A 21233-nucleotide genomic window follows, 5' to 3' on the forward strand; every position below is an offset into this window, starting at 1 on the left:
GAAATATACGCAAACTAGTGCATATTTAATGCCTCATTTGCATATCTAAACATAAACTTTCAGAAAACTTGCAATGCAAAAAAAAAATCTTGTCTTAATGTAAAAACCAAACCAAGAAATCTTATTTTCTATGATATTTAATTTATTGGGATGCACCTGTAGCTGAAAGCGACCTAAATCTCCCTTTACTCCAACAAAACCTTAAAAAGTTGAGACACTTTTTGTCCATCTTGAGCCCAAGAACAGCTCATGTAGTTAAAATGAAGAGAGTCCCACTCTGGGTCGAGGTAAAACACTGAACATTAATCACAAAGTGATAGAAAGGAGCCAGGTGAACAGACATGCATGCATCCACACACACACACACACACACACACAGAGACATCTGCGGCTAAAAACCCTCCTCTCTCTCTCTCTCTCTCTCTCTCTCGCTCTCTCTCTCGCTCTCTCTCTCTCGCTCTCTCTCTCGCTCTCTCTCTCTCGCTCTCTCTCTCTCTCTCTCTCTCTCTCTCTCTCTCTCTCTCGCTCTCTCTCTCTCTCTCTCTCTCTCTCTCTCTCTCTCTCTCGCTCTCTCTCTCTCTCTCAGTGATGGTCTCTCCGCCCCGGCAGATGCTGTGCAGCTGGCTGTGTGAGCGGTGAGGCCCTGGGAGAGTATAAGTAGAGAGCTGGGAAACACTTTCACCATGAGGAAACTTTAGACTGAAAGCAGAACAACAACAACAACAACATGCCCACATGCCATCTCCACTCGCTGCGGAGAAAAACAACCCTCTTCTGTCCCCGGTAGATGTAGCCTCAGCAGATGGGGCAGAGCTGCTGCAGAAGCGTGTAAATACGCCGCGGCGAGGCTTTCAGAGCACGCTGAGAGTCCAGCGAGCTGACGGTGGGCGTCACAATGTGGCAGGAGTCGAGTCTGCTCACCTCAACAAGTGTGCACTTAGTGATACTTGCAGGATGGAGCCGGCTCACTGAGGATGTTGTTGTCACACAAGTGTAATTTCACCATAATTCAATCCACCTGAAGTGATCCCAAATGGATAATAAGCAACAATAGCTGCAGTAAATGATAGCTTACACAATCATCCCTCATATGAGAAAAGCAATAAATAATAATAACAATGTTCCCATGTGGGTCTTTAGAGAACATTGTGTCACGTGTTACTGATTATCTGATTGTTATACAGCTCATAACATCTGATTATTCATTTACTTTTGCATTATATGGCCTCCTCATGATCCATAAATATCCCCTTTATTTGTTCTACTAAACAGACCTTAACCTTAACCAGTCATTTATCATTAAGCAACACCTTAACACCTATAAAACCTTTATTAAACTTCTTCTGTGCTCTCAACATGTTGGAGTCATTTAATCCCACTTTGAAGTCTCAAGACTGACATTTCAGCCGTGCACGATTTGTTTTTTTGGAGAGCCAGAAGTGACGAGATATTTGGACCAGAATGTGCAGAACTGCAGCTAACAGTGCTACTTAAATTGTACTTGCAAGAGCAGTTTTAATGCACCAAAAGTTTTACTTTTACTTGAGTATATTTGTGCAGAAGAAATGCTTCTTTTATTCCATTAAACTGGGCCATGTTCAGCTCACTGCTTTTTTTTTTTACCCATTTTTATTCAATGCACAATCTGCTTATTATTTTTGCAAAGTTTAAGGATTTTTTTCTCTCTTGTGGCTGAACTGTCCTAATTTATGTTATTTTGTAACTATTTGATTTATTATTGTTTTAGTTTAAGGGATATTGTTTGGCAAAATCTGAATTTGTTCATTTCTGTTTTATATTGTGTCTCTTTGTTTACTATAATGCTGATTATTGAAGCAATAAATCACAAGTTACTCTGTAGTTTTTTCACAAAATACAGTCATGGAAAAATGATTAGACCACCCTTGTTTTCTTAATTTTCTTGTTCATTTTAATGCCTGGTACAACTAAAGGTACATTTGTTTGAACAAATATAATGATAACAACAAAAATAGCTGATAAGAGTTTAATTAAAGAGCTGATACCGGTTTTTAAGGGCTGATACCGGTTTTGGTTTCTGGTTATATATTACTGCAGTGAATGTAACTGTATGTATTTGACAAAATGAATAGATTATGTCTGCTCATTATCGGGCAAAAGGTTGTTTTTTATCTGCACATGACATATATGCATCAGTATAAACAGCCTCTAAATCTCTCATTTATTTCTCTTGTTATCGACCGCGAATATTCCTGGAAATTGTGTAACCCGAGATGAATCTTCCAGTAATCATTGTAACCTGAATATGGAGAGCGTGACGGACCAGCAGGATTAAAGAGGATCAATTATTGTCATTTCTACCAACAACCAGTCTGTGATTTGTGACTCATCATACAATCTCCAGAGCAACTTGTTGTCTGGACAGAAAGGCAGATGCTTCAGAGTCACACACACACACACACACACACACACACACACACACAACACAGAAAGCATTGTGTCAAAACAAAGTGTCTGGCAGATAAAAAGTGAGGAAGTGACAAATGGAAGCTTGAAGTGTCATTTTACGCCTTTTTAGTAATTTTACGTCTTTTTTGAGTCATTGTATGACGTTTTTTGGTCATTTTACATCTTTTTTCATTCTTTTTTTATTTTAAATGTTCATTTTATGTCTTTTTTTCAGTAATTTTACATCTTTTTTGGTCATATTACATCTTTTTTGAGTCATTGTATGTCGTTTTTTGGTTATTTTACGTTTTTTTAAGTAGTTTCACATCTTTTTTGAGTCATTGTATGTCTTTATGGTGATTTTATGTCTTTTTTTAGTCATTTTAAGTCTTTTAAATCATTTTACATCTTTTTGGTAATTTACATCTTTTTTAGTCATTTTAAGTCTTAAGTCTTTTTTAGTTGTCTCGACAGAAACGCTTCAGAGTCACATCAACACACACACACACACACACACACACACACACACACACACACACACACACACACACACACACACACACACACACACACACACACAAACACACACACACACACACACACACACACAAACACACACACGCACACACACACACACACACACACACACACACACACACACACACACACACACACACACAAACACTACATACAGACAGTGTTGTGTCATAACAAACCGTCTGGCAGATAAAAAGTGAGGAAGTGACAAATGGAAATGTAAGCTTGACGTGATGATAAAATCAAACTCGTGGACACATTCGTCTAGTTTCACTTCTGCAGAATAATAACAATAAAACTGGTCGTCACGACAGCGCTCTGCCGGCTGATTCAGTGATTGGATGAAAGGATTAATGAAAGAGAACAACAGGGCAACATCGTCTCTGGTTTAGACCCAGAAAACAGCAGCTCGGAGCGTTCCCGCTGTGTGAAACACTCTAAGACGGATCGCCACAAGACTGGGGCAATAACACCACACATTAATCACACACGGGCCTGACAGACTCAGCTGCTTTGTCCCCAAACACAAAGAATAAACTAGGAAAAAGGAACAATAATGACACAGTTTATTGCTTGCAAGAGGGAGCTGATATGCAAACAAATGTACAGTGGTGGAAGAAGTATTCAGATCCCTTACTTCAGTAAAAGTACTAATACCACAGTGTGAAATTACTCCACTGCAAGTAAAAGTCCTGCATTCAAAACTTCAGTATCAGCATCAAAATGTACTTAAAGTTTCAAAAGTAAAAGTGCTTATTTTGCAGAATGGACCCACTCAGATTGTTTTATATATTCTAAATATATTACTAGATTATTTGTATTGATGCTTTTATGTAAAGACAGGGCTCATTTAACTACTGTTATAAGATTTAATTTTTTAAAAAGTCTTATCACTTTATATTGATCATATTTTATGTTAAGTCTCGACCTGAAAAGTAACTAAAGCTGTCAGCTAAATGTAGTGGAGTAAAAAGTACAATATTTACCTAAAAATGTAGTGAAGTAGAAGTATAAAGTTACATAAAAAAGGAAATACTGAAGAAAAGTACAAGTACCTCAAAAGTTTACTCAAGTACACTGCCCTATAAAGCCTAACTGCAGTAACTAAATTTTCGCTGAAATTGAGTTATAACTAAAAATGAACTGTGATGAACTTTGATGTCTACAGTAACTACATTTTTGCGGTCAAAGGTCAAATAAATCATCATGATTTTTTAGCATAAAAATTACATCATCAATACATGTAGAAATAAGTGTATAATTTACCTACCTATAACACATTTGGCTAGTTAAAAAACGTTTAAGTGTAACACCCCCCACACTCCTTTCTTTTCTTTTCTTTGTCCCTTTTTATTTATTTTCATTATTATATATATATATATATATATATATATATATATATATATATTTTTTTTTTTTTTTTTTTTTTTAATTATTATTATTATTTTTTTACTTCCTCCTCTTTCCCCTCTCTCTTTTATTATTATTTATGTATTTTTATCTGTTATGTTTATGTGGTCAGTTTATTCATTTTATACAGACTATGTCTAAATATCTAAATACTGTATAGTCTATTTGGTTTCGTTTTGTGTGACTGTTGTTTGTTCTTAAAATCATACAATTTAAATCTAAGGATGTGTACAACATATTTAATGTTGACACCAATGTACCCTGATGTAGGTATGTCCCTCTGTTTTTTTTTTTGTATACACATCAATAAAAATATGAAACACAAAAAACGTATAAGAACTTTAAAGCAGTTTTTCTCACTTTTACCCTTTGTGTAGTTACTGCAGTTAGACTTTGTACTTGAGTTAATGTACTTGGTTACTTTCCACCACTGTATATGTAGCATGTTCTCTTCCTGTGTGTCTGTTTTCACACTCAGGCCACAGAGGAGAGGCTGATATTCACAAGAGAGGACAAAGGGAAAGACACGACGCTGACACTAAGTGTTTCGACACGAGGATTCAATAACGGCAGCAGAAGAAATGCAGCAAACAGCATCTGGACTTTGCATTACGCCAGCGGCTGAATCAATTTCCTCGGGGCACAAAGGGAGCGGATGTAGTTTAAGGTGTTATGTCGCGGACAAACAAAACCTGGTGACAAGCAGGAGGAACCGGCGGGGCCATTAGTGCCCCCAGACTTATTGTTCCCTCTCTTTTCCTGTCAGTCGGAGCTGATGAGAGCTGTTTCAAAACAAACCGGGAAGGCCTCGTCTGCAGCCCTCAGCGGAGCAATCGGACAGAGAATAGACTTCAAACAGACGCTAACGCGGCCTTCTGGGAAATTGCGGTAATGTACGAGCAGAAAATAGACTCATTGTCCCAGCAAGTGGCACACAAGCCTCCACCAAATGCCCCTTTACATACAGTATGAGAGAGGAGCTGGTGGCATGGACAAATGAGTGGATCCATTTGGAGATAATGGAGAGAAATAAACAGTTACAGTGAGATAATTAAGCTGAAGCGGAGCTGTGCAATGAGAGAAAACTGTTTTTTTGCACTGTGAGAGACTGGAGGGAGACAATGCATGCTTATAATTATAGATATATCCAATTATAGCAGCCAGTAATCTGCAAAAGTGTTGATTTGGCATTAAACATTAAAAACTCCCGACTAAATATGCAACATTCAAGAGTTTTTGTGGCATACTTAGATTATATCCAGACAAAAAACACACCTAAAAAGCAAAGTTTGCAAATCAGATCCACACCAAATGAAGAGGTTTTTTAAATGTATACATGCATGTCTCAGTCCAGGAGACAATGCATGTTTATAATTATAGATATATCCAATTATAGCAGCCACTAATCTGCAAAAGCACTGCAAATCTTCAACATTAAAAACTCCTGACTCAAGTTGGATATTTGAAGTTTTTGTGGCAAACCTACATTATATCCAGACAAAAACACACATGAAAATCCAATTTTGCAAATCAGATTCACTCTGAATTTCGAGGTTTTTTAAATGTTTACATGCATGTCTCAGTCCAGACACTCAAATCAGACTTCAAGAAGAACATCAAACTACTTTGTGCAGCACAAAAAAAGGTGTTAGAACACTATTAGTCACACTTCTGCATTGGAAAGCCACGTCACCAGCTGAGCTACAGCCACCTGTGTTGCTCCTGCAGCAGTCTGGACACACAGATCCGCTCTGATCACTGTAAATATCACCGTGGACAGCCTGTCTAACAGATCTGACTACAGGAACAGTCAGCCTGCAGTCTGAACAGAGACTTATTTGCTCCATCAAGACTTCGCCAGTTTGTGTCTTTTGATCAGATTTGATTGCAACTTCAGCAAACAGCCACACAGCTGTCATCATATGCTAATTCAAATGTTGCTGAATCCAAATTAGAGCTTGGAAGTATGTCAGATCTTGTTTTTCACCCAAAAAAACAAAAAACAAAACAATTGCAGAGGGAAGCCGTCACTCAGATTGACACGCTGCTGGACCAGTTTAAAGGTACTTACTGGTAGTGGACCCATGAAGGTCCCAGTGTCTTCTTAAACTGGGTGAGGCCCACAATGTCGATGTAGATGAGCTCCACGATCTTGTCGCCTTGAGTCGGGCAGCTGGACTTGTTCCCCATGACCTTACGCATGATCCTGGGGAGGAAAGTTTGGAGTTTAAATCAATTTTCATCGACGCGATTGGTTTAAAGTAGGGCTGGGCGATATGGCCCTAAAAGAATATCACGATATTTCAGGCTATTTTTGCGATAACGATATTCTTGACGATATTACCAAATACTTAAAAAGATATAGAAAATATGATTTTTTTTTTTAGTCTGTTTAAATAGTTAAAAATCTAAAATGTAGTTGAAGTGCAAATCTCAACAGTTGCCAAACACAACATTTTTTACTCTTGACTCTTGAGTATGAGCAAATAATAAAAATAACCATTTAGGGGTTTTGGGGGCATATTTTAATGACATTTTGTAAAGGAGAATAAAGGTTCTTGTATGTTTTATTTAAGGCATCTTATTTTGACAGTCTTCTTGTAAATTCTGTGGTGGATTCTGTTAACACACTGTGCTCTTATTTTGAAAGCTGCATGTGTTTAGCTACAGGGAGTAAGTAGCTTTTTGTGATTAAAACAACTTCAACCACTACATCAAGAAGTAAGAACGTTGCCAATATCATGATATGCATTTTTTTAACCATAAAAAAAATATACCGATATTATTGTGAACGATACGATATGGCACACCCCTAGTTTAAAGTAACCCAAAAAGACCTTTTTTGTTTGCTAAACTGTATTGGATCATGCATGTGGGTTAAAGTTCAAGTTTAAACAAAGATTTTAGCTCCAAATATTTGACAAACACTGTGGCTGCATTTGTTTACCCTCAGTCAAATAACTTCATGCAAATGCTGAGAGGTCGGGCTGAATGTGCAACAAAAGGCCTTGTTCTCTGCAGCAACACTGTAGCAAAAATTATGCAAAACTGTTGCTTGGAATGGAAGGTTTTCTTCCCTTTAAAACATTTTCTATATCTGACACAAAGCATCTGCTGTGCAGCTGTACATCTTGAAAAACAACAGTCATTAATATCATTTACTCAGCCTGTTTGGCTGAGAGGCGGCTCCACTGACAGGCTGAGGAAAGTTGGATTATCTCCTGCAGGCCCAGTCCAACTTTTCATACATTCTACATTTTCTCAACGTGCAGGAGAAGTGCAGTGTGTTTGGTACTGACTCTTTGAGCTCAGCCAGCGAGGCGGAGATGCGGACGTCGTGGCCCAGCAGATACAGCGTGGTGATGAGGTCACTCCACTGGACCAGCTCCCCCAGGGGCCCGCCGCTGAACGCGTTCTCTGCTATTTTGAAGCCCGACTCCTTGGTCAGCAGGCCCAGGTGCACCAGGATCTGACGGGAGGGAAAGAGGAGGGAACAACTTGTTAGCTATGCATATTAAAAAACATAGATATTTTTCTTTTTTGGTCTTTCTTTGAAGAATGCTCGGACTCTGTTTGTACTTTTGGCCCTCCGGCAGATCCACAATAATGCACTTTTTGGTGTTTTGCGTGCATTGATAAAAAGATCACCACCACTAAATTGATTTACACACATTTTACAATCTATGTGAGAAAATTCACTGATGCACATATCTAATTACAATATGAAAGTAACTTTGATGAGAGAAAGCAGTGAGAACGCTTCTCTCAGTCTGTATTTTCACCGATTAGTTGACAACAGTGATATTTTCCCATTAGTAGTGTCTGACTTGTGACAAAGACTAATTCACCGCTGTTATCGTCCTTTTGCCAACTCTGTTAAACCCAAGGCTAACATGCACGGTTAAAGCAATATATGGTTTGAAAGATACATCTTTTTTGGTAATTTTATGTCTTTTTTTGGTCCTTTAAAGTCTTTTTCCAGTCATTTTACATCTTTTTTAGTCATTTTACGCCTTTTTTTGGTTCATTTACGTCTTTTTTTGGTCATTTTCAGTATTTTTTGTTCATTTTACATCTTTTTTAGTCATTTTACGCCTTTTTTAGGTAATTTAACATCTTTTTTGGTTATTTTCAGGTTTTTTATGTTGATTTTAAGTCTTTTTTAGGGTTATTTTCATTTTTTTGAGTTGATTTTAAGTCTTTTTTTGGTTATTTTCAGTATTTTTTGGGTTATTTTCAGTATGTTTTGGTCATTTTACATCTTTTTTTCATTTTAAGTCTTTATCTAGTCATTTTACATCTCTTTCTAGTCATTTTACATCTTTTTGGGGGGTAATTTTTTGTCTTTGTGGTCATTTTACATATTTCTTTAGTCATTGTACATCCTGTTTCACCAGTCAGACTGTTCTGGACGAATCTGCATTGATGCACTTTTCGGTGTTTCACCGGCATTTAGAAGAAGATCGCCACCAACAGTGTAGGTAGAATTGATTTATACATATTTAACAATCTCAGTGTGAAATGTTTTGGTGAAGCCAGAAGCTGTCCGACTGGTGCAACAGATGCTTCAGTTACAGTTTAGAGTTTTTCAGCGAGGGAGCTAGCAGAGACTTTATTTTACTTTCATCACAGATGAATTTAGTCAAGAATACCTACAGAAAAACTGCAGACAAATCATCCAAAGACGCCCCGCTGGTTTCATATTGAAATGATTTAAATGCTGAGTGTAAAAAACATGTTTATCCCAGCGGGGGGACTGTGAAAGCAGCTCCACTTTGTCCCCGTACGCTGTCAGGAGCACAGAGCACACGCTGGGAAAAACACACGCAACTGTACACGGAAATTCACCCACACACACACACACAGGATGGTTTTCAGTTGCCATGGGGATAACAGTGTACCACAGCAGGAGGAGGAAGTAATAGCAGGCTTTGTTTGAGGTGACCGACGCATTTTTCATTGTTGACAGCCAGCCCCGGTCCCACAGCTCACTGCTAACGGATTAATATGTGAGGATTAATATCCAAAAGAGATTAGTGGCTGAAATAAAGAGCTGGCTCTGAAAGTATCAGCAGAGGAAAACACTCTCTGTTTAATTACAGAGTGAATGGATTCAAGTGAGACAGACAGACAGACAGACAGACAGACGAGTGGACAGTCGTAATTTTACATCTTCTTCTAGTCATTTTAAGTCTTTTTTTTGTTCATTTTAAGTCTTTTTTTAGTCATTGAACGTGTTTTTTTTAATCATTGTACGTCATTTTGGTCATTTTACATCTTTTTTTAAGGCATTTAAGGCTTTTTTTGTCCTTATATGTCTTTTTTGGTAGTTTTATGTCTTTTTCAGTCATTTTACTTTTTTTTGGTTCATTTTAAGTCTTTTTTTGGTACGTCTTTTTGGTCATTTACATCTTTATTTGGTCATTTCACATCTTTTTTAGTAAATTTACATATTTTTTGATATTTTTACGTGTTTTTTTAGTCATTGTACGTCTTTTTGGACATTTAACAACTTCTTTAAGTCATTGTACGTCTTTTTTGGTCATTTTACATCTTTTTTAAATCATTTTACGTCTTTTTTAGTCATTTTACATCTTTTTTGAGTCATTTTAAGTCTTTTTACGGTCATTTTACGTCTTTCTATGGTCATTTTAAGTCTTTTTTTCCTCCTGTGTCAAAGTCTGTTAGTCCCATCCAAATTCCTAGACAGACAGACAGACAGACAGTCTATCCGTAATTTTACTGTCTAGATAGAAAGATGTTTCGTGTGATCTCTTCTTTGCTGGGCGAGATGCTGCTTTGCATCAGCACCAAGGTATCACGGGAATGTCATGTAAATTATTGACGAGGCCAGAGGAAAGTGTGGAGTACATTATTCAGAGCTGGGAGCTGCTGCTGACTGGGGACACAATGGAAGATCCATGTCAGGCTGCTCCCAACACCATCTCTACCCCGGGCTAGAGTGGGCCGCGTTACAAGTGTGAATGTGTGTGTCATTGTGCGTGTGTGTGTGTGTGTGTGTGTGTGTGTGTCTGTAAGACTTCAACAGGCTGAAAGCTCGGGGGAAGTTTTTTTTCCCAGAAAGTTCTTTAAAAAGGGTTATGTTAAATTAAAATCTGACCTTTATCAATATTCAGCGTTCAGTCAGTAATGATGTTTTTTGGGAGTTCCCAAAATATGCATTTTAAACTGACACTCATTAATTTCAGCGTGCACCTGTTTCTGTCGGTGGTTAAAGTATTAACACGTAACAATGTTATGTGATATTCTGTCTTTTTGGTCAGTGTACGTCTTTTTATAGTAATTGTACATCTTTTTTTTGGACATTTAAAGTCTTTTTTGGTCATTTTAAGTCTTTTTTTGTTTATTTTAAGTCTTTTTTTGTTTGTTAAGTCTTTTGTACGTCCTTTTTGGTCATTTTACATCTTTTTTTTTTAGTAATGTTACATCTTTTCGGTCATTTTACGTCTTTTTTTAGTAATTTTATGTCTTTTTTGTTCATTTTAAGTCTTTTTTGGTCATTTTAAGTCTTTTTTTGTTTATTTGAAGTCTTTTTTTTGTTCATCTTAAGTCTTTTTTTTAATTCATTTTGGGTCTTTTCTATTATCTATTATTATTATCTATCTATTCATTTTATGTCATTTTATTAAATGCACCTGCAGCAGGGGAGGCAAACTGATGGCTGCAGGTTTTTGGTCAACTCAAGAATCATTTAATTCATTCAATCACTCAGTTGTTGTTCAGATGTGATGCTGCTTGTTTAGAACAAAAACCTGCAGCCACATGTCTCTTTCATGCTCAGTTTGACCCCTGACCTCCACTATATCCAGCTCACTAAAGCCTTTCATCCAGTATTCTGTGTCCAGCCAATCCTTCTCACTGATTCCTCCAGAGCTGCTCCAGTATCATGTCATGCCCACCTTCTTCCTGCGGCGCCGGGCCAGGTTCTGCTTGGCAGCCAGCGAGCGGACGGCGCTGACCCACGGCTCGGCCATGCGTTTGATCCTCAGCATCATCCAGCGGAACTCCTCGCGCTGCGACATCACACGGTAAAGCTCCTCGAAACTGGTCCGCACCTCCGCCTGCACACACAGACACAACATGAAACACTGATACAGTCTCTGGAGGAGGAGAGGAGAGGAGATGAGGAGAGGAGACAAGAAGAGGAGAGGAAAAAAGAGGGAAGGAAACAAGAGGAGGGGAAACAAGAAGAGGAGAGGAAACAACAGGAGAGGAAACAAGAGGTGAGGAAACAAGAAGAGGAGAGGAAACAAGAGGTGAGGAAACAAGAAGAGGAGAGGAAACAAGGAGGGGAAAGGGGAGGAAACAAGGTGATGAGAGGGAGGGGGCATGGAGAAGATAGGAGGGTAAACAAGACAAGGAGAGGGGAGGAGACAAGGAGACAAGAGCAGAGGAAACAAGGAGAGGAAACATGAGAGGACAGGAGAAGGAGAGGAGAAGAGAGGTGAAGAGAGGAGAGGAAACAAGAAGAAGAGACGAAACAAAAAGATGAGAGGAAACAAGAAGAGGAGGGGAAACAAGAAGAGGAGAGGAAACAACAGGAGAGGAAACAAGAAGAGGAGAGGAAACAAGGAGGGGAAAGGGGAGGAAACCAGGTGATGAGGGGGGGGGGCATGGAGAAGATAGGAGGGGAAACAAGACAAGGAGAGGGGAGGAGACAAGGAGACAAGAACAGAGGAAACAAGGAGAGGAAACATGAGAGGACAGGAGAAGGAGAGGAGAAGAGAGGTGAGGAAACAGAGAGAGGAGGAGGGGACAAGCAGAAGAGGGGATATAGGGGAGGAATCAAGGAGAGAAGGGGTGAGGAAACACAGAAACTACAGGAGAGGAAAAATTAGTAGAGGAAACAAAGAGAGGAGATGAGACGAGGAGAGGGAACAAGGAGAGAAGGGGTGAGGCAGCAGAAACAAGAGGAGATCAATTAAGGAGACAAAACAAGGAGAGGAAACAAGGAGAGACGAGGAGCAGAAAGAGAAAAAATGATAGAGGAGGAGAGGAAAGGAAACAAGGAGATTAGGGGAAAGGAAAGTAAAACAAGGAGAGGTGAGGAAAGGAGAAGAGAAGAAAAAAGGAAGGGAAAAAAAAGGAAATGAAGAGAGGAGAGGCATGTGTTGCACCAGCCCTTCCTGTGTTCTCAGAGTGGTGAGTGACTGGAAGTAGCAGTGATGTAATACAAAGTGTGTAAATGAAACCGAGGCTACTCTAGTCGGCCACTTGAGCAGAATTTGTTGAATCACACTTCACGGTAACGTCTGAAGACCACACAGAGAAAAAACCGGAGAGGAGAGGCAGCGAATGAGACGGAGCCGCTGAGAGGAAGACGGAGTGAAACCACAGCGCCATTACCAGCCGCTAAGGTGGCTGAAACAAGGCTGTTGCAGGGCATTAGCATCCCTCATCACGACAGGAAATCACTTCTGCAGACTGAACCTATTAAAATCTGGGCCTGAATTAAAATCTCCAAAGCCTGTCAAATGGCATCTCCCCACCACAGAGGGCTCAGTGCTGTTGATGCATCCAGAGAGGGGATGAAGAGTGCTTAATATTGATTCACCCGCAGCAGAGGGGAGGAGGAGGAGGAGGAGGAGGAGGAGGAGGATGCTGTGGGCTGTGCACAGGCCCGGCGGCCCGGAGAGGCGCTCTAAGTAGGATTTGAGTGAGCTGCTGCATTGGCAGGGATAGAAGATCATTATTCCAGATTTGTCCCAAGGTCCCGTCACTCCGGCTTTGGTCTGCGAGAAGCTGCTGCACTCTTTTATGCTATCGAGGCACGCGGTGGATCAGACTCAGCCTGCCTGCTCACTCACTGCCGGATTCAGTCAAATCACACACTGGGCAGGGAAACCGCTCTCCACGGGAGGAGAGGAAACAAGGAGGAGATAGGAGAGGAGATGAGACGAGGAGAGGAGATGAAACGAGGTCAAGAGAGGAGATGAGATGAGCGGAGTGAACAAGGAAAGGAGAGGCGAGGAAAAACAGAATCTAAAGGATAGGAAAGAAGGAAAGAAACAAGGAGACGAGGTGAAGAGAGGAGAGGAAACAAGGCTAAGAGAGGAAATAAGGAAAGGAGAGGAAACAAGGAGAAGAGAGGGAGGAAACAGAGAGAGGAGATGAGACGAGGAGAGGAGATGAAACAAGGTCAAAAGAGGAGAAGAAACGAGGAGAGGGAACAAGGAAAGGAGGGGAGAGGAAACAGAAATTAAAGGATAGGAAAGAAGGAAAGAAACAAAGAGACGAGACAAGGAGAGGAAACAATGGAAAGAGAGGAGAGGAAACAAGGAGAAGAGAGGGAGGAAACAGAGAGAGGAGATGAGACTGGAGATGAGAGGAAACGAGGAGGAGAGAGGAGAGGGAACAGAGAGAGGAGATAAGACAAGGAGAGGAGATGAAACAAGGAGGAGAGAGGAGAGGAAACAAGGTCAAGATAGGAGAAGAGACAAAGAGAGGAGACGAGGAGAGGAGAGGGAGGAAACCCAGAAACTAAAGGATAGGAAAAAAGGGAAAGAAACAAAGAGACGAGATGAGACGAGATGAGACAAGGAGAGGAAACAAGGAAAAGAGTGGAAACAAGGAGAAGAGAGGTAGGAAACAGAGAGAGGAGATGAGATGAGGAGATGAGAGGAAACAAGGAAAGGAAACAAAGAAAAGAGAGGAGAGGAGAGGAGAGGAAATAAAGTAGGGACAAGAGAGGAAACGCTGAAACTAGAGTATAGGGAATAAGGAAAGAAACAAAGAGAGGAGACAAGGAGAGGAGAGGAAACACTTAAACTAGAGGAGAGGAAACAGAGAGGAGATGAGAGGAAACAGAGAGAGGGGAGGAGAGGAGGAGAGGAGAAGAGACAAGACGAGGAGAGGAGAGGAAACAAGGAAAGGAAGGGAAACAAGGAGAAGATAGGGAGGAAACAAAGAGAGGACATGAGATGAGGTGAGGAGAGGAAACAAGGAGAAGAGAAGAAGGAAACAAGGAGAAGAGAGGAGAGGAAACAAGGAGAAGCAAGAAGGAGAGGAATCAAGGAGACAAGAGGAGAGGAGAGGAGAGGAAACGTTCTCCACTCTTTGATGTTATCGTTGCCCACGGTGATCATCCTCAGCCTGTCTGTTCATTTTCTTCTTGTTTCAGAATAAAATGTCAGCCAGCGCAGGAGGAGCTGCACCTCTCTCTGCTCTGCCATTTTTAAACAATTACACATTCACATAACTGCGAGTGTTCTAAGAATTAAAGATCCCATTAAACGGCGTTGAGTGTCATTTTCTTCTATGGTGTCGGGATGATGGAGTGGGACTTAACGTCGAGAGGGGCTTAAAACATTTATGCTAATGGAAAAAAACTTGCCGTGACAAAGTCTGGAGCTGTCTCACACACACACACACACACACACACACACACACACACACACAGACACACACACACACAGACCTCTTTAAAATTTATGTATTCAAGCCACTTGGACCACAACCGTTACAGCTGAAATATAATCTGACACCTCGATACAACCAGAAAACCTTTTTTTCTAGAAATGGTGTGAGATGTTTCTGGAGCTGAGAGTCTCGCTACGTGAGATGTCTGAGTCCTCGAAAGGCTCCGAAGAGCAGCTCAGCTACTTTAACCTGTTAGGACTTTCTTGAAGAGCAGCTCAGCTACTTTAACCTGTTAGGACTTTCTTGAAGAGCAGCTCAGGTATGTATTATTATTTTTCCACCTACTGTAGGTGAATATTTCTGCACACTGGGGTCATTCATCCTCTCCTTTCTCCTTGTTTCCTCTCCTCTACTTTCTGTGTTTCCCCATCCATTCTCTCCTTGTTTCTTCACCTCTCTGTTCCTTGTTTCCTTTCCTTGTTACCTCTCCTCATCTTGGGTCCTCTACTTATTTCCTCTCCTGCAGTTTCTGTATTTCCCTCCTTGTTTCTTCTCTTCTCTTCCCCTTGTTTCCTCTCCTTACTTCACCTTGTTTCCTCTCCTCCCTCCTCCTCGTTTCCTTTCCTTGTTTCCTCTCCTCTTTTCACCTTGTTTCCTCTCCTCTCCTTGTTTCCTTCCCTCTCTTCTCCTTTTGTCCTCTCCTCCCTCCTCCTCGTTTCCTTTCCTTGTTTCCTCTCCTCTCTTCACCTCGTTTCCTCTCCTCTCCTTGTTTCCTTCCCTCTCTTCTCCTTTTGTCCTCTCCTCCCTCCTCCTCATTTCCTTTCCTTGTTTCCTCTCCTCTCTTCACCTCGTTTCCTCTCCTCTCTCCTCTTCTCATCTTTTCTCTTTGTTTCTTCACCTCGTTTCCTCTCCTCTCTCCTCTTCTCATCTTTTCTTTGTTTCTTCATCTCGTTTCCTCTCCTCTTCTCATCTTTTCTCTTTGTTTCTTCACCTCGTTTCCTCTCCTCTCTCCTCTTCTCATCTTTTCTCTTTGTTTCTTCACCTCGTTTCCTCTCCTCTCTCCTCTTCTCATCTTTTCTCTTTGTTTCTTCATCTCGTTTCCCTTCCTCTTCTCATCTTTTCTCCTTGTTTCCTCTCCTCTGGTTTCTGTGTTTCCTCCGCCTCCTTGTTTTTGCTGAGCTACATCTCAGATTAATCTTCAGTATCCAGCTTTCAGAAAATGTCCACCTCTCCTATGAAGCATTAATTGTTGACCTGCTGTCCCCCCTTAAAGCCTGCTGCCCACAACCCCAACCTTCAATAAAAGTTGGACAAACACTAAGAGTCCTCTGTGTTGCTCACCTGTCCCCTCCTGTCTATTTCTTCGTTCAGGATCTTTGTCCTCCAGGGAAGACGAGGACACCAGTTCTCCACCTGTCGGGTAAAAACAAAACACAAACAATCAAAAATCAGCTACTGTACAAAGCGAAGCCTAGCGAGGCGTTTACTGCTGCAGATTGCTGCCAGGGCCACAAATATTTGTGTTAATGAAGTTTTTCAATTTAGCCAAGGTATTTCCTAAGACTACACATGTAATTGAGCGGCACTTCATCTGATTCGCATAAGGGGGAAGCTAAATTAGATCTGATTTCAGGCTGTTTTGACGCATGTATGCAGAGCGGTGGAGTGAAAAATAAACTGTTTCCTGCTGCTGAACTTAAAGAGAACAACAAGACTTTATTCATCCTGCAAATCAGCGGTTTACTGGTTAAATGAGAGACAAATATCTGTACTGGAAACTTTAAGTATTGTGTATAAATGTTCAATGTTTTGTTCCTGCTGTTGTGCAGAACAAAAAGTTATAGAGTGACTTAAAATTCATCTTTTATCATAAAATTCATCATAACATTAACATTCATATGCTGCACAACTTTTCCTCTTTTTTGCATGTGTATTCATTGTTTGTTTGTTGTTTAATGTTGGTTTTTCTGCAAAATTAGGTAGAAAATTAGATTCCAGTGGTGGTTGCAGATGATCTAATTTAAACATGTCTAAAAACTTCAGTGCAAAAGTTAAAAATTGTTGAAAAAATACGTTAAAAAAAGATGTAATCATTGCCAAAACTCACAATCTGTCAAGCAATTAAAGTAAAGAATTGCAGTAAAAAGCCTGATTATCTGCTGCTAATCGCAAATTAATCACATTTCTTATCTGATCAGATGTGCCTTAAAGGGATATTTTAATAGTGTTATTATCTACATGGGAGGACTGATTTTTTATTTGAGATTTTATCAAACTAAATATTCTGCCTCAATCCATATTTGTCTTTGAAAAAAACAACGTTTTCACTGCGGTTAAAAACTGTTTGCTCTCACACTTTCCACCAAGAAATTAGATTCTGACGAGTTTGATTAATCACAGAAAGTTGATTTAATAAAAAGGAAAAAGACTAAATGAATATAAATCACCTAATTCAAATGGTTGATGTTATTAAATGTGACAACAGATATTTAATGGAAATCAAATGTAGAAACAGACATTCTGTATGTGTGAATAAAGCGTTTTCTTTGTGTGATGTCGTCTCTCACCATCTGTTGACTTGGCTGCAGCCTCACTTGCCGTGTGTGTGTGTGTGTGTGTGTGTGTGTGTGATAAAACCTGCTTTTTCCAGATACGATTTCTTTTGACCGCTTTGTTTTGGAACAAAAAGAGGCACTAAAGTGTTTGCTTGTTTTTATGTTTTATTATTATCATTTCCTTCTTTTATGTGAATCACTTTGTGTTACATTTCTTTTGTATGAAAAGTGCTATACAAATAAAGTTTGATTAATTGATTGATAAATCCTCTGTAAATATTCCCCGCACGAAACAAAAGGTGGCACATACAGTCATGGGAAAAATTATTAGACCCTTGTTTTCTTCACTTTCTTGTTCATTTAATGCCTGGTACAACTAAAGGTACATTTGTTTGGACAAATATAATGATAACAACAAAAATAGCTGATAAGAGTTTAATTTAAGAGCTGATATCTAGACATTTTTTAGAATCTAGACAGGTTTTATTCATAATAACCAAAATCATGATCAAGAAAACCATGTTAAATGTCTAGATATCAGCTCTAAAATGAAACTCTTATCAGCTGTTTTTGTTGTAATCATTATATTTGTCCAAACAAATGTACCTTTAGTTGTACCAGGCATTAAAATAAACAAGAAACTGAAGAAAACAAGGGTTTAATAATTTTTCCCATGACTGTATCAGCAGATATAATGTTTAATGGTGAATCCATGGCACTGTCCACTGTGCTGAAATAGTAATAATTAGTATTCTACAATTCTCTGCATACAGCAGATATGGAGACGTCTATTTATGGTATTTTATTTTTATTTTATCTCGATTTTATTGCTTTTAGCTTTATTCTACTTTATATTTGGGCTCCGCTGGGACCTGAGTAAGAATTTCACCTCATGTAACATGTGATGGTAATGACAATAAAGACTCCTTGAATCCTTGATTCCTTGAATCCTTGAATCCTTGAATCCTACACTATACTATACAACATATGCTTGTCCTCTCACCATGGTTGGTGTTTGACCACAGACGGGGAAACACAGAGGTGGTGTGTGTGTATTTTTTGCCGATCTCAGCAACAAAAGGCAAGCGAGGTGTCCTTTCATCCTTTCTGTGATAAAGACATTTTTGTTGTATAATGATTGGACTTCTTCCTTTGGGTTTCTATATTTGCTTTGCTATATTTGCATTTATATTGATATTGCTCTTCTGTTCTGTGTCATTACTTTTTAGGCCAGTTTTTGGTTTATTGTTATGTTTTGTTTTGGGGAGGGGAGATTTTCTCCATATATTGAGTTGGATTATTCTTTGAAGGGTTTCCATTTTGTCACCCATGACTTATGTTATACTGCTACACTTTTTATCTTAATAATAGTCAAGTGGTTTTGTTTGATTGTTCAGGAAGCAGAAAATATTGGTGCTTCTGTTACATGTAACCCATGTAAAATAAAAGGTTTTTAACTTTTGTCAATCCACCAGAGTGCCTGCATTTTCTTCTTTTGAGGCAAGCGAGGTGTGTTTATTCTCCGTCTCAAACCACAACACACACACAAGCAAACACACACACACACACACACACACTCACAGCAGGCTCTCTGGGCCCTGACCTCCTGCTGCTGACATCCATCAGGACACGTTGCCCTCTCTGATTCGCTTCTCCGCAAGGTTAATGTGGTGGTCGACAAGTATGAATTAAACATGGCAGAGGCTGTGTGTTCCAGTCTGTGTTTATGTATGTGTGTGTGTGTGTGTCACAACGGACAGAGAGCAGCAGATTCCAAATGGAAATACATGCAAATTGTCATGGCAACTGTGAGATCACGTGAGCCGGAGAGAGTGGAGGCTGAGGGCTGTGAGATTATCAGGACGAGACACAGACACGTTGCTCTGTTTGGGTCTTTAAAAGCAGATTCGTAAACACCGAATGGACACAAACAGAGAGCCTGAAAGAAAAGGTTTCTCTCTCATCCTAATGGGTTTTGCTGTTGTCCATCTAACTTCTATTTCCATACAGAGCAGGCGGAGCTGTGTGTGTGTGTGTGTGCCACTTGGCTGCAAAGCTTTCAGCTCGTATACAATATTCATAGCAGGCGAGTGACCTTTCCCGAGCAGAGATCTCACTGTTTCTGAGAATAAAAATGCCATCAGACAAGGAAAAACTCCATCCTCACTTGAATGGGCACTTGATGAAACGTCTTATTAAGATGATTTTGCAGTGGAGACACGCTGCAGAATGGAAATCAAACAGAATGGTAATCACAGCTGTGATCTATGGAGGATCTTTGAACAGATAAATCACAGTGGAGTCTGATGGGACGCTCTCTGGATCTGAGAATATCTCTGTGTAATGAGTGTCGAACAGATAGAAGCAGCAGCTCACATGTTCTGTGTTAAGATAGTGATGGGAGAATCATCATGGGGTTGGATTTCAGTTTCAGGGACTTTTATCCCTCTATGTTATGCATTATGATGCCAGTTAGGAAAAAAATGTGTTTTTTTCTCTTAAAACAGACTAAATAAACATCATCTGAAGAAATTTTATTTGTACCATGACAGTGCACAAGTGAAAAAGAAAGTTTTTAAAATTAATTTTGACATCAATTATTTAATAAACATGTGTAAAGTGTATGAAATGTCTTTTTTGTTCATTTTGTGTGTTTTTGTGGCCAAGTTGTGTCTTTTTTTGGTCATTTTACGTCTTTTTTTTGGTAATTTTGTGTCTTTTTTTGTGAATTTGTGTCTTTTTATGGTCAATTTGTGTCTTTTTGTGGCCAAGTTGTCTTTTTTTGGTCATTTTACATATTTTTTGGTCATTTTGGGGGTTATTTTAAGTCTTTTTTGTCTTTTTATTGTCATTATGTGTATTTTTTTGGTCATTTGTGTCTATTCTTGGTCAATTTGTGTCTTCTTTTTTGTTATTTTACGTCTTTTTGTTAATTTTGTGTCTTTTTATTGGCCATTATACATCTTATTTTGGTCATTTGTGTCTTTTTTGGTCAATTTGTGTCTTTTTTTGGTCATCTAATGTCTTTTTTGTTTAACTTGTGTCTTTTTTGGTCAATTTGTGTCTTTTTTTTTGAATGAATAAATGTCTTGAACAGTCTAAGTGTATGAAACTATCAAAAATGAAGGTTTACTCACCTACCCGTAGGAATATATTTTTTTCCAGATGGAAAAGGGCCACAAGATGACATTTTGAGTGATTTTATGTGGTGCAAAATGGCAAAACTGTTTACTTTGCAAAAGTGTGCAAAATAGGGTTTCAATATGGCCTCCTGGAGGCCATGTGACAAATTAAAGCATTGCTATTGTGTATTGCATCACTCAAAAACATGCATTGTAGAAATTTGACAGGCCAAAAATGGATATGTTGCCTGAGGGCAGCACCGTTCCATAGAGGGTTAAGTACAATTAATTGCCAGAATTGAATTCTGGCCGCGCTGACCGCTCTGGCAAAGACGAATCATGCAAAATTCAAAGTCTCAAAGTGTCCCTTGAAGGAACACAAGCTTCTATATGTTAGTGCTGCTCAATAATGTAGGACTCATGCATGGCGGCCCAGGCTGCTCCTCCCTGTTGCTAAGGACGTGGAGAGAGAGAGAGAATGGGAAGCAAAGTCACTGCACGTCTCCCCTCCGAGGCTGGGAACTCATCTCTGCTGAGAATCTCTCCCCGCCCACTGAATCATCCCTTTCTCCCACACTGTCCTCTTCAACGCACTCTAATTTGCTCTCATTAAAAATGAAATCCCCTCTACCTCTCTCCTTTGCTCCTATTTTTAGCGCTTCATTCTTCTGATCGTCCTCAGGTGACGGGAGTGTTGTCGGGGCTCTGAACCTTCCATTATTCTGGGCTGTCTGTGTCCCAGCTTACACTCCTCTTGTTCTCACTCTGAGTGACTCAGACTAACAGCAGCAGCAGCTGCATT

General features: G+C 39.7%; 1 protein-coding gene across 2 annotated transcripts in view; it reads right to left on the reverse strand.

The window, feature by feature from the left end:
• mgat5 (alpha-1,6-mannosylglycoprotein 6-beta-N-acetylglucosaminyltransferase) overlaps positions 1-21233 on the reverse strand; it is a 137070-nt gene that overhangs the window by 53108 nt on the left and 62729 nt on the right. For both annotated transcript variants that reach the window (XM_059328196.1, XM_059328195.1), the window contains exons 6-9: positions 16096-16167; positions 11295-11456; positions 7674-7843; positions 6446-6580 (exon numbers count right to left, since the gene is read on the reverse strand). In XM_059328196.1, the coding sequence (XP_059184179.1) occupies positions 6446-6580; positions 7674-7843; positions 11295-11456; positions 16096-16167 (539 nt within the window). The remainder of the gene's footprint in view (positions 1-6445; positions 6581-7673; positions 7844-11294; positions 11457-16095; positions 16168-21233) is intronic.

Source organism: Centropristis striata, chromosome 24 (genome assembly GCF_030273125.1).
Source record: "Centropristis striata isolate RG_2023a ecotype Rhode Island chromosome 24, C.striata_1.0, whole genome shotgun sequence".
Lineage (NCBI taxonomy): Eukaryota > Metazoa > Chordata > Actinopteri > Perciformes > Serranidae > Centropristis > Centropristis striata.